At 38.6% G+C, this 14,432-nt stretch overlaps 1 protein-coding gene across 3 annotated transcripts in view; it reads left to right on the plus strand.

The window, feature by feature from the left end:
• The window catches only part of ACMSD (aminocarboxymuconate semialdehyde decarboxylase), a 63,539-nt gene that overhangs the window by 46,756 nt on the left and 2,351 nt on the right, over positions 1-14,432 (plus strand). For all 3 annotated transcript variants that reach the window (XM_003794373.3, XM_023515848.1, XM_012807967.2), the window contains one exon: positions 12,036-12,134. In XM_003794373.3, coding sequence (XP_003794421.1) covers positions 12,036-12,134 — 99 coding nt within the window. The remainder of the gene's footprint in view (positions 1-12,035; positions 12,135-14,432) is intronic.

Genomic DNA, 14,432 nt, shown 5'->3' on the forward strand with positions numbered 1-14,432 from the left:
GAATAAAATTGCAACACCTGCTTTTTTCTGCTTTCCATTAGCCTGGAATATAGATGACCATCCCTTCACCCTGAGTCTATATTTGTCTTTTAAGATAAGCTGAGATTCTTGTATACAATAGATGTCTGGTCTAAGTTTCTGTATCCAATCAGCCAATCTGTGCCTCTTTAGAGGACAATTTAAGCCATTCACAATTGATTGAAATTATTGATAAGCCTGATAAAATGTTAGGTATCGAGTTGTTCAAAAGTCCAGTGGACGTTTTTAATGCTTTTGCCACTGTAGAAGTTGGAGTTTGATCAATAGTTTCTGAGTTAGTTTACTTTTGTGGTGGAGGATTGCACTGGTCATTATGGAGAATAGGTCTGAGAATATCCTGAAGAGCTGGTTTAATTATGGCAAATTTCTTCAATGCATGGATGTCATTAAATTATTTAATTTCTCCATCACAAATGAAACTCAGTTTAGCTGGATACAGGATCCTGGGATGAAAGTTATTTTAAGAGATTAAATGTCAATGACCACCCTCTTCTTGCCAATGTTTCGGCAGAGAGATCTGCAGTTATTCTAATAATCTTCCCCTTGTAGGTTATGGTTTTCTTATGTCTCGCTGCTTTCAAGATTTTCTCTTTCGTATTAACTTTAGTGAAGTTAATTATGATGTGTTTGGGGGATGTCTTATTCAGGTTGAGTCGTACTGGGGTTCTGAAGCTGTCTGAAATCTGAATTTCAGGATCTCTTGACATATCTGGAAAGTTCTCTTTCATAATTTCATACAGAAAAGCCTCTGTGTTTTGTGAAGCAACTTTGTCACCTTCAGGGATTCCTATGAGAAGAATATTAGTTTTCTTCTAATTATTCCAGAGCTCTCTGAGAGAATGATCCGTTTTTGCTTTCCATTTCTAATTCTCCTTGGACGTTTGGACATATTCAGAAGCTTTGTCTTCTATGTCTGAGATCCTTTCTTCTGCCTCTTGCACTCTGTTACCAAGGGATTCTACCGTATTTTTCAGATCTTTGAGGGCTGCAATCTCTTGCCTTAATGTTTCAAAATCTTTGGTGGTTGTGTCTTTGAATTCGTTGATTTCTTAAGTGAACTTTTGGAATGCTCCTTGAATTTCTATTTCTATCTTTGCCTCTATTCTGTTTATCTTATTTGCAATCCAAATTCTGAATTCAATTTCTGACATCTAAACCATCTGTTTATATAGGGGATCTTCTGTTTCATCTGCCACATCCCTTCTTGTGGGGGTTGACCTACTCCAGTTATTCATGTTACCAGCTACATCCTTTCTGGGAGGGTTGATCTACTCTGGTTATTCATATTATCAGAGCTTTTCCGCTGATTCCACCCCATGATTATTTTACTCCGTTTGGCTTTTTCCCTTGAGGTTTGTCAAAGACCCGTATGGTGTTACGGCCTGAGAAACTGGGGACCTGCTCGGTGTGGTGGGGCTAAGTGGCTCTGTCTTATTTTCAGCTGGTCTCTGTCCTACCTAGTGATTTAGTTTCTCTTGGTTGAAGTCTCAGCTGTGGAGAAATACCAGCAATTAAGTCGCCCCACCCCCCACAAATAACAATTGGGCAAGGAAAATCAAACCGTCCCTCAACCATACACCCAGGGTGCCCCTTTGAAATGTCCCTGTCTCGTCCGCCTGGTTTAAGGGGTCCAAATCAGTTTTCCCAGTCAGCACTTGTTTCATGTGGAAAAGTTCAAATGTTTTTGGCAGCTAGATAAGAGGGGTCTGCCTGCAGCTTGGATATAACTTGCTCCAGTGCTCCATGAGGGGAAAAGGACCCACCCAGCATTTGGGTTAGTCTGGGAAGGTTAATACCTCCTTCCCCACCTTGCACCCAGTCACTCGTAATCCCCCAGGTCTGTGATCCTATTCACTCCAGTAGGCAACTGCTCCGGGGGTTTACAACTGCCAAAATCACCTGGAAATCCTCATCTGGCAGGGGGGGCTTGAGTGTTTAAATTAGGCTGTGAACTTTCTCTTAATTCCAGCCCCTCGCCTTCTGTCACGGCTAGATTCCTCTGCAAGTCAGAGGCTGCTAGCGCAGATGAGGAACTCAACCCTGGGCAGCAGACAATTAGAATTTACACTCAGGTATCAAGACCTGCCTCTGCCTGCCCACTGCCTTTATCTCAGCATTCCCCTGAGGGTGAGGTGCTTGCTGGGAATTCTGAGTCCAGTCCGGCAGGGGAAGAATTTAGGCTTTGAAAGTTGTGGCCATTCCAACCTCACACCTTCTGTCCTGTCTAAATTCTTCTATGGAGTCCGAGGCTGCTAGAGCTGGTGAAGAATTCAGCTCTGGACAGCAAGCAAATTAGAGTTTGCACTCAGGTGGCAATTCCAGCCTCTGCCTACCCACTGCCTTTGTCTCAGCTTTTCCCCTGAGGGCTGTTGGTAACTGTCTCTTTACTTAAGAAAGTTACCAAGTCCCTGCCGCCTGTGGCTGCTGTCCAGAACCTCTGGTTGCCCAGAGAGATGGGGCTCGCCTATCTGGAATGGCGTCAGTTCACAACTCAGGATGCCACTGTTGCTGTATAACTTCCTCTGAGCCAACTTTCTTCTCCTCACTCCTGTGCCACAGTCAGCACAGAGCAGCACCAGCCCTTTCCCCCTCCACTTTTCTCAAGGAGATGCCCAAGAATCTGGACTCCATAGGTAACAAACCTCCAAACCTCGGGGGGGGGGGATCCTTAGAGTTCAATGTTGCAGGTGGGGAATATATACAGTTTTATATAGTTTACAGTTTTATGCCTGGCAGGAGGGTGCTGTGGTATGCCAGCAGGGGTAGGAGGTCCAGTTTTTAGGGGGTCTCTAAAAACTGGGATAGAGTGGGAGGATGTTTGAACTCTGCTCACTTATTTGCATGGAGTAAACTGCAAGCTTTTCTTGTGGGGGAGGGGACTCCCATATGCTTGGTGGTAGCTTTTGTACCTTTTGGTTGTATTTTGGGGGTCACAACTTGCCTCAGGAAGGTTGAAGTGTGCTCTTCAATATTCTCTCTTGGCTCCACTCCAAACCATCAACTCCCTTGCTAAACTTCTGTCTTTTAAGCCTCCTTCTGGATGGGAGCTTCTGTAAAAAGCTGGCGGCAGTCCGCCATCTTGGCTCCACCCCCCCCATATATATTTTTTAAAAGACCCTTTTAGTATTTAGTATTGATTGAAGAGGAACCAGGGAGATTAGTTAGAAAACTATAGTAGTGACCCAATTTAATTTCAATAAACATACAGTCTGTACCAGGCCTTGTGCTCAGAGCTGGGGACACCATTTCTGCCCTATTTCTAGGCTGAGGGGAGGAGATAGAAACACAAACCTGGCTCCCCCACTTATGTGTACCAGCTGCATGACTCTAGGAAAGTTGTTATCTCTGCTTCCTCCTCTCTAAAATAGGGTCATAATAGGATCCACCTCAGAGGAAGGTTGTAGGATTAAATAAGTTAATAAATGCAAAGGGCTTAGAAAAGCATCCTGCATATAGTAAGCAATTAAGAAATGTTATTGTTATTATGATCAGAGATCATCTCATAACAATGTAATAAGTGTTGTGAGTAAAAGTCTATGAAGGGTGCTACAGGAGCATAATTGTCCCACGTGGCTGAGCTGAACACTGGTTAGGAAAACTGAGTAAAGGAAGGAGCTGGGGAAATGGAGAGGAGATGATGGAAACAAGAAATAATATAGAGATAGGATCCAAAGTGTTTAGTGACCTGTGACATGCTGTGGGTGAGGGAGTAGGAGAGTCCAACACGACTCCTAGGTTTTTGGCTTTGGCAGCTGGGTTAAAGAGGTGCCATCAACCAGAAGATAGAACAGGTTCAGGTTCATAGTCTGTCCAACAGTTATGCATCAGACATTAGAATTTGTGAAATCATCAATTAATACCCAAAATACAATTCCTAGTAAATAGTGGCAAAAATGTTACACAAATCTGATCAGAGTCACTAGTTAACATCCTGAATTGGAAACAGACACTACTACAGTGGCACACTAAAATCTTAAACTCAGCTTTGGTATATGTCTGATTACTCAAGTTTAAGTTTTTCCAAATGCCTCCATATTTTTTTGCCCAATATCTATGATTTATGAATTTAGATAAATATAATGGAGAATAATTAAAGCCAAGGGCATGGATTAGTTCAGTGGTTCTTAACTGTGGCTGCACATTAGAACCATCTGGTTAAACAAAACAGTGATGTCTAGGTCCCTACATATGATGATTTAATTGGTTTGGGATAGGATCTGTATTTTTTCTGAAATTTTTTTAAAGCCCCCCCCCCCAGGAAATACTAACATACAGGTAGGGTTTAGAAACAATGTGTTAGAGTCTATAAGAATCTAAGAGTTTAGAGACACAAGGAACCTTAGAAATACTCTAGTTCGGTGTTTTGAAATGTTTTTAATCCCTGGATACCTTTAGTCAAAGTTTTATACTCAGTGTATAAAAAATGAGACATAGAAAAGTGAGTTTTTAAATTAGGGAGTGGTAGAGAGAAAAGCTTTGCTTGTAGGCCTCTCTTCTTCCATTTCCCTTTCTTTATACCCCATTTATACCCACACCAACCTGCAACCCTCCAATTATTTGCTATATAATTCAGTTCAAAAACAATGCTTAAGGCTAAAAACAATCATTTATTCATTCATTCAATCATGGAATATGTTTTGAGCTTTAACAACTTGATTGGTACTAACATATAGGAAGAATTCATACTTTGGGGGGAAAACAGACAAGATTACAAGTATATTTAGAAGAAAACACAGGGAAATTTATTTGTATCTCAGAAGTAGGTAACTTTCCTAATTCAAAATGTAGAAGCTATAAGGAAAAAACTACATTTGATTATTAAAAAATTTACATGGTTGGCTCAGCACCCATAGTGCAGTGAGTAGGGCACCACCACATACACTGAAGCTGGTGGGGTCAAGCCCAACCCTGGCCTGCTAAACAATGACAGCTGCAACAAAAAAAATAGCTGGGCATTGTAGCAGGCACCTGTAGTCCCAGCTACTTGGGAAGCCAAGGCAAGAGAATCACTTAAGCCCAAGAATTTGAGGTTGCTGTGAGTAGTTTCACCACAGCCCTCTAACGCACTCTACCGAGGGTGACAAAATAAAACAATGTCTCAAAAAAAAATTTTTTTTTGCATGGCAATTAAATACCATAGGCAAAGTAGGAAGCCAAATGATTAACTGAGAAAATATTTGCTATTTTATGCTTCTTCTTTTTTTTTTTTTTTTTGGTAGACACAGAGTCTCACTTTGTTGCCCTCAGTAGAGTGCCGTGGCATCACACAGCTCAGAACAACCTCCAACTCCTAGGCTTAGGGCAATTCTCTTGCCTTAACCTCCTGAGTAGCTGGGACTACAGGTGCCCGTCACAACACCCAGCTATTTTTCTGTTGTAGTTTGGCCAGGGCTGGGTTTGAAACCACCACCCTTGGTATATGGGGCCAGTGCCTTACCCACCGAGCCATACGCACTGCCCCATATTTGCAACATTATCATAGACAAAGAGTTGAATCTCTAATATTTCAAAAGTTCCTAAAAGTAAGCAAGAAAGTAAATAAGCAGAAGATATAAATAGTCAACCTCATGCATAATAAAAATAAAAATTAAAACTATACCAAGATACCATTTTTTACTTAACAGATTAGCAAAGGAGTATCATCAGAGTTAAAGAGGGTATTTCATATTGTTAAAAGGCTCAATTTAGGCCACGTGCAGTGGTTCACCCCTTTAAGCCACGTGCAGTGGTTCACCCCTGTAATCCTAGCACTCTGGGAGGTCAAGGAGGGTAGACTGTTGTTATGCTCAGAGTTCAAGACCAGCCTGAGGAAGAGCAAGACCCTGTCTCTACTAAAAATAGAAAAAATTAGTTGAGCATGGCAGCATGCACCTATAGTCCCAGCTACTCAGGAGGCGGAGGCAAGTGGCTCACTTGAGCCCAAGAGTTTGTTATAGTCCCTCAGGCAGCCAATTTACAGAGGTTCTACTGAACTTCCATATCAGTAATAGTTATCACTTTTAGTGCCCAGATCTTGGTTTCTAAATTCCATTTTCCATGCTAATGAACCTGGATGCTTAAAGAAAAGGCTGATTCCAGGACTGAGAAAGTACAACTTTTTGTGTCCAAGAATAAGGAAGTATACTCAGCCCTCCATTTCTGAGGGTTTCATATCTATGTGGATTCAGCCAACTATGAATTAAAATACTTAAAAAAAAAAAAAAAAGCTGGGCATATGGCTCATACCTATGATCCTAGGACTCTAGGAGGCTGAGATGGGAGGATCACGTGAGCTTAGGAGTTCAAAACCAGCCTTTTCAAGACCAAGACCCCATCTCTACTAAAATTTTAAAAATTAGCCAGGTATGGTGGCAGGTGCCTGTAGTCTCAACTACTCAGGAGACTGAGGCAGGAGGATTGCTTGAACCCAGGAGTCTGAGGTCACTGTGAGCTAGGCTGACACCATGGTACTCCAGTTCTGGCAACACAGTGAGACTCTGTCTCACTAAAACAAAAAATATATACATATATATAATTTATATGTATTTATATATATAGATACAATTTTAAAAATGCAAATAAAACCCAATACAGTATAATAACTATTTATATAGCATTTACATCACTTCAGTATTTTAAATAAAGAAATGATTTAAACTTACGGGGGAATGTGCATGGGTTATATGCAAATACTACACCATTTTATGTGAAAGACTTGAGCATCTGAAGATGTTAGTATCCATGGAAGTGCTAGAACCAATCCCCCACAAATATTAAGGGACATCTCTACTCAAAGAATAGTGGGGAAATAGCATTAAGTCATAGGAGTTAACTTAAAGGGATTCACACGGATCACATGTGAGATGACCTGGCTATCAAATAATGATAATAATGGATAAGGATTATTATTTGGATATAATAAAATCCATGAGTCCAAAATGATATACTAGAATTAATATATGAATAAATAAGTGAATACATATTTAATTTATATAAGTAAATGTGAATATGTATAAATAGATAATGAAATATCTCCCTTATAAATAATGAGTATAGAATAAACAATAGAAAAGCATTATGAAATGATAAAACCCAGCAAGTTTGATCAGGAACAAGATATTTACATGATCTCAAAGTATTTCCCCACAAATTGTTTATTAATTTTGTTTTGTTTTGTTTTGAGACAGAGTATCACTATGTCACCCTGCGTAGAGTGCCATGGCGTCATAGCTCACAGCAACCTCCAGCTCTTGGGCTTAGGTGATTCTCTTGCCTCAGCCTCCAAAGTAGCTGGGACTACAGGCGCCCACCACAATGCCCAGCTATTTTTTTTGTTGCAGTTGTTTAATTGGCCCAGGCTTGGTTCAAATCTGCCACCCTTGGTGTATGTGGCTGGCGCCTAACCATTGTACTATGGGTGCCAAGCCTGTTTATTAATTTTGAAGGAATATAACTTCACAGTAGAAAACCTTACAAACACCAACTTAACTAAATAATCAAAATGACCAATACTATCATGGCCCTACTAATATCACTTCTTTAGTATTCCTACCAAAAATGCACAATTTGTATATAATCATGAGGAAATACCACACAAACACAAACTGAGGACATTCTGTGAAATACCTAGTCTATATTCTTCAAAAATCTCAGGTCAAAAGTGACCAAAAAAAAGAGTAATTGATAAAAAAAAATTAAGGAAAATGTCAGAGATATGACTACTAAATTTAACATAGGACCATCAGCTGGATCCTAGACAAGGAAAAATAATTAGCTATAAAGTATATTACTGGGACAATTGAAAAAAATTGAATATGAACTGTGGATAACATAGCAACATCATATCAATGCTAAATTTCCCAATTTTGAGAAGCATTCTGTGGTCATGGAGGGGGAAAAATGTCCTTTTTTTTAAGGAAATCAACACTAACTTATTTAAGAATAAAGAACCACGATGCCAGGCACTGCCTGTGGCTCAGTGAGTAGAGCACCAGCCCCATATACCAAGGGTGGCGGGTTCAAACCAGGCCCCAGACAAACTGCAATAAAAAAATAGCCAGGCAAGGTGGTGGGTGCCTGTAGTCCCAGCTACTTGGGAGGCTGAGGCAAGAGAATCACCTAAGCCCAAGAGCTGGGGTTGCTGTGAGCTGTCACTCCATGGCAGTCTACTGAGGGTGACGAAGTGACAAAGTGAGACTCTCTGAAACTAATTCTTTTTTTTTTCTTTTTTTGAGGCACAATCTCATTCTGTTGCCCTGGCACACATCATAGGTTCCTCAAACTCTTGGGTTCAAAAGATCCTCCTGGTTCAGCCTCCTGAACAGCTGAAACTAAAGGCACACACAATGATGCCCAGCTACTTCTTCTATTTTTTTGGTAGATAGTGTCTTGTTCTTGCTGAGACTGGTCTCGAACACTTAAGCTCAAGCAATCCACCCACCTTGGCCTCCCAGTGTGCTGGTATTACAGGCATGAACGACATGCCCACATAACTGACATTGTTCTTAATAGTGAAAGACTCAAAGTCTCCATACCTACTACTTCTATTCAGCATCATACTGGAGGTTCTAGCCAAGACAATTAGGCAAGAAAAATAAATAAAAAGGCATCTAGATTGGAAAGAAATAAAAATTATCTCTTTCTACATGGTACAGCTGTCTATATAGAAAATCCTAAATAATCTACAAGTAAACTATTAGGATTAATAAATATCCAGCAAGGTTTTAGAATACCAAACAGATATATAAGAAATTAATTGTATTTCTATATACTAGCAATGAACAATCAATAAATGAAATTGAGAACACAATTCCATTTATAATAGCATTTAAAAGAATAAAATACTTATGAGAAATATAACCAAAAAAGTGCAAAACTTATATACTGTAAACAAGACATTATTGAAGAAAATTAAAGAAGACCAGGCCAGGCGTGGTGACTCAAAACTATAATCCAAGCACTCTGGGAGGCCATGGCAGGAGGACTGCTTAAGCTCTTGAGTTCAAGACACAGCCTGAATAAGAGCAAGACCCCTTCTCTGCTAAAAATGAAAAACTGAAGCAAGAGGATCTCTTGAGCCCAAGAGTTCAAGGTTGCCGTGAGCTATGATGCCAGGACACTCTACCCAGGGTGAGTGCAAAGTGAAACTCTGTCTCAAAGAAGGAAGGAAGAAGGAAGGAAGGAAGGACAAAGACATCTCATGACATGGATTGGAAAACTTAATGTTGTTAAAACTCAATGTTGTTAAACACCAATACTCCCAAAATTGATCTACAGATTGAATACAATATCTATCAAAATTCCAGATGCCTTTTGTTTCTTAAGCAGTGACAAGCTGACCATAAAATTCATGTAGAAATGAAAGGGACCCAGGATAGCCAAAACAATCTTGAAAAAGAGCAAAGCTGGAGGACTCTTAATCCCATTTTCAAAACTCTACAAAGCTGCTGTAATCAAGACTATGTTATACTGGCCTAAGAACATTTACAAAGATCAAATGATTTTCAACAACAATGCCAATACAATTCAGTAAGAGAAAGAATAGTTTTTACAACAGATTGTAGTGGGACAATTGTGTATCCACATGCAAAAACTCCCAAAGTTGGAACCCTTCTTTACTCCATACGCAAAAAATTAACTCAAAATGGTTCAGAGACTTAAAAAGATAAAACCACAAATTCCTAGAAGAAAATATAAGTGTGAATCTTTGTGACCTTGGATTAGGCAATAATTTCTTTGATATGACACCAAAAGTATAAACATCCAAAGAAAAATATAGATTAAATCTAAAAACATTTGTACTTCAAAAGACAATACCAAGAAAGTAAAAAAGAAAACCCAGAGAATGGAGGAAACATTCCCAAACCATTTATCTGATAAAGCTCTAGAATTTAGATATATAAAGAACTCTTATGACACAATGATAAGATAACAAAATAGACATGAATAGATGTATAGGATCTTTTTTTTTTTTTGAGACAGAGTCTCACTATGTTCCCCTCAGTAATGTGCTGTGGCATCACAGCTCACAGCAACCTCAAACTCTTTGGGCTTAAGCAATTCTCCTGCCTCAGCCTCCTGAGTAGCTGGGACTACAGGCACCCACCACAACACCCAGCTATTTTTTGGTTGCAGTTGTTATTGTTGTTTAGCAGGACCAGGCTGGCCTTGAATCCACCAGCCTCAGTGTACATGGCTGGCACCCTACTCACTGAGCCACGGGTTCTGAGACAGACATATAGGATCTTAATATATATTGCTCCAAAGAAGAAATAGAAGTGGCCAATAAGCATACGAAAAAAATGTCAACATAATTAATCATTAGAGAAATGCAAGTCAAAACCACAATGAGAAACCACCTCACACATACTGAGATAGCCATAATCAAAAAGATAGTAGAAAGTGTTGGTGAGGATCCAGAGAAAGTAGAACCCTCATACATGGCTGGTAGCAATATTGAAAGCTGCAGTCACAGTGGTAAATATTTCCTCAAAATGTTAAGTATGGACTTACCATATGACACAGCGATTTTCCTCTTAGGTAGATACTGATTCCAACTAGAACATAGATGAACCTTGAAAACATTGTAGTAAAAACTATACTATAGTTTTCATTATAGCAAATATTATATGATTCCATTTATATCAATGTCCAAAATAGGAAATTATGTAGACATAGAGGTAAACTGGTATTTTCCAAAGGCTGTGGCGAGGAAAGAAGAGGGAAGCAATGCTGATTGCTGTGGGTTTGTTTGCGGAGTGATAATAGTCTATGGTTACATAAAATGAATACAATATTTTTTAACATTCTGGAATTAGTAGTAATGATTACACAGACTCATGAATTTGACGAACTGTATACTTTGAAGGGGGTGAATTTTTATGGTATGTGAATTATCTCCAGGAAGGGGAGGAGGCTCTTCTGATTCCGAAATCTCTGTCTTCCTCCACAGAGGCAACTAGTGTTACTTGTTTCTTAGATATCATTCCCGAAATAGACTGAGCATATATAAATGTATATTTGTGGGTCTAAAGACTCCTTTTTTAAAAGGGAAATATCAACACATCAGATACATTGTTCTACACTTTTTTCCTCTTTGAAATATAACTTGGAGAGTATTCCATTTCAATATATATAAATTCTCTTTATTACTATTTTATTTTTGGATATTCTACTTCCCTAGTTTTTTATTCTATTTATTTTTGGATATTCAGTTGCCTAGTTTTTTGCCGCTATAATGTTGCAATTAATTCCCTTGTATACGTTTCCGTTATAAGTGTGTAAATGGGATACATTTCTAGAAGTAAAACTTCTAGTTCGAAATGTTTCTCTTATGTTATTTTGAAAAACTACCATTACTGATTTAATGCCTCTGTTTCTCACTTGATTATGAATCCTCTGAGAACAGGACCATGTCTGTTTTTTTGACCAATGTACACCTAGATTCTAACACATTGCCTGATTCTAACACATTTATTGATTGACAAACCCTATATATTATGTTGTATAAAATGTCAAATGCAGATTCAAAACTATATCATTACATCATGACCCATTTTGTAGAGATAGGAATTATTTGGGTTTTTTTTTTAACTTTTTATCCAGTTATTTGTTTTTTTAATTTTTCCTTTCCAACTCTAGTATGTTTTCAAAAAATGTGGGATCAATTACAATGTATCATTCTAAGAAATACATATTCCTTCATTTCATCTAAATATGTTTTAGTAAATAAATACCTATTTCTTATATTTCAGTATACTATATATATCAGTTATTTCAAAGAGAGAAAGAATGGGGTTGAACTGCAACTTTAGGAAACCTAATAGCGACACCTGCTGGAAAAAAAAGAATAAGTTCTAAATCTTTACAAATTTAGACCAGTTTTGTGTTCAATTAATCAGGAAGAAAACTGTTATTTTACTACAGGAATGTCTGTAATAAGTAAATATAATTGTCACAAAAGCCTTTTCGATGTTCTCTAGAATTACAGATGAAAATGTGTTTTCTTTTTTTTTTAGGATAAAGTCATTTTGGGAACTGATTACCCCTTTCCACTAGGTGAGCTGGAACCGGGAAAATTGATAGAGTCCATGGAAGAATTTGATGAAGAAACAAAGGTATATGCCTTTTATTTCACAGTCTTCTTCCTCAGTTTTTCTGCTATACTTGGATTTCATTTTAGAGCACTTTGATACATGGTAACAAAGAAGAGAGGAACCATTATATTTAATATTCCTAGACTTATTAACTCTTTTTTCCAGAAATACCTAAACTGTCAAAGGGCGAAGAAACATGACAAAGCTGAAAGTCAGCCTAGCATAACTAAATTTATAAAGCCAAGAAAGAAAACTATAAGAAAATATCATAATAATGCACATATATGCCTGCATGTTAAATGGATCAAAAGAAAAATAACTATATTTTCCTTTAATATTTCCAGTACAATTCATCAGTCTCAAAATTTGTAATGACTAGTTATGTGGATATTGAGACTAAAGTATTGATTTAAAAGGACCCATAACCTTTTAAAAGGATTTAAAATGAATCATAACCCTCAAGTAACTGTTTTTTTTTTTTTGAATTTCACTTTTGAGGTGGCTGAATGATCCTAAAATGTGCTATAATACTACCACTACCTAGTCTACCCCTTAGGTTTCTGAACCAAGATAAATTTAAAGTGAGACTTAGTGTCTTTGGATTCCCTCTCCTTTGCCATCTTCTTCCCCACCCTATCCTCCAAAAAACCAAATCCTTCCTAAGGGTTTCACCACCAATCACTACCAGGGATTGGAGAGAGCCAAAACTAAAAACATCAAGATGTAGAAATTCTTAATAAATCTCACATAAGTCTTCATCATAATCCTTTTGCATAATTTTGGCTTTTTAAGGGTATTTTTAAAATTTCAGAATGTCAGGTGGTATACATGGTTTATTCACATAGTTTGTGTATCTCCCATGGACAAGGGGGGACTGTGGTATACAGGCAAATATATTCCACCATGAAGATGTGGAGGACTTGGGGGTTGAGTAGGGTGACCAGACGCCCCAATTTTGGTAGGACAGTCCTGCTTTTCAACAATTTGTCCTGTATCCTGTGGCGTTTTAAAAAAGTCCCGATTTTTGGAAAGAATGCACGAAGGGGCTGGAGAACAAGAAGGGAATATACGGTTTTCGGCTGCCATATGGCTATTTCGCCAGAATATGAATTTTATATTATTTTTGTTAATTTTATAATGTTAAACTGTAATAAATAATTGCTGAGAAGTGATTATCGAGAACTGCTTATCAAAGTTTGCCTTGCTGTCAGGCCTTGCCCTGCTGTCCCCTGCCCCGTGCCCCCGCTCCGCCCCTGCTCAGCCCGCCCCTGCTCTGCCCCAGCTCGCCTCCCCCCATGTTGTCCCGCCTTACAGATGTTAGAATCTGGTCACCCTGGGTTGAGTGATTTGTCAAAGGTTGGGTTATTGTATGTAGATGCAACCCCAATCCCCTGACACCAGGATCAGATCTATATCCAATACCTCAAAGGTTATCTCCTTCAAAGAATACTTGGTGACAAGATATTTTAAAAGAAAAAGCAAACGGTTTCTCCCAGTAGCAACAGTCACTCCTGAACTCTTCCTCCAGAGGAGGATGGCCCAAGTGTACATCAGGGTACAACTTTTAGTAAGAGGTCCCTGCCTCAAATTACTTTCTTCTTTTTTTCTTTTATTAAATGATAGCTGTGTACATTAATGCAATCATGGGGTACAGTGTGGTGTTTTCATATACAATTTGAAATATTTTCATCAAACTGGTTAACATAGCCTTTGTGTCATTTTCTTAGTTACTGTGTTAAGATGGTTATATTCTACTCTTAGAAAGATTCACTTGTACCCTTGTAAGATAAACCATAGAAGTGATCCCTCCAGTCCCTCTCCCTCCACCCATCCCCCCCTCCATATTCTTAGGCTATAATTAGGTTATAGTTTTCATATGAAAACTATAAATTAGTTTCATAATAGGGCTGTGTATATTGGATACTTTTTCTTCCATTCTTGTGATACTTTGCTAAGAAGAACATTTTCAAGACTTTGTAAGAACCTTGATATGTGCAGACACTCCAAATGACTCAAGTAGGTATGCCTAGGCCTCAGACTACCCTCCCCGTCAGCAAGCCTACAGTGGCAAGCAGGGTCAGAATGTTCACTAGAATACAGAATAGACAGAAAACTAATTTGGGGACAGTTGAGTAAAATTCAGTAGCTTAATGGAAATAGGATGTCAACAGAGACAGAGTTAGAAAGGGATTAAAAATTATTCTTGGCTGGCTCGGCACCTGTGGCTCAAGTGGCTAAGGTGCCAGCCACATACACCTAAGGTGGCAGGTTCGAATCCAGCCTGGGCCCGCCAAACAACAATGACGGCTGCAACCAAAA

The sequence above is a fragment of the Otolemur garnettii genome, unplaced genomic scaffold, assembly GCF_000181295.1.
Source record: "Otolemur garnettii isolate 467f Iridium unplaced genomic scaffold, OtoGar3 scaffold00080, whole genome shotgun sequence".
NCBI lineage: Eukaryota > Metazoa > Chordata > Mammalia > Primates > Galagidae > Otolemur > Otolemur garnettii.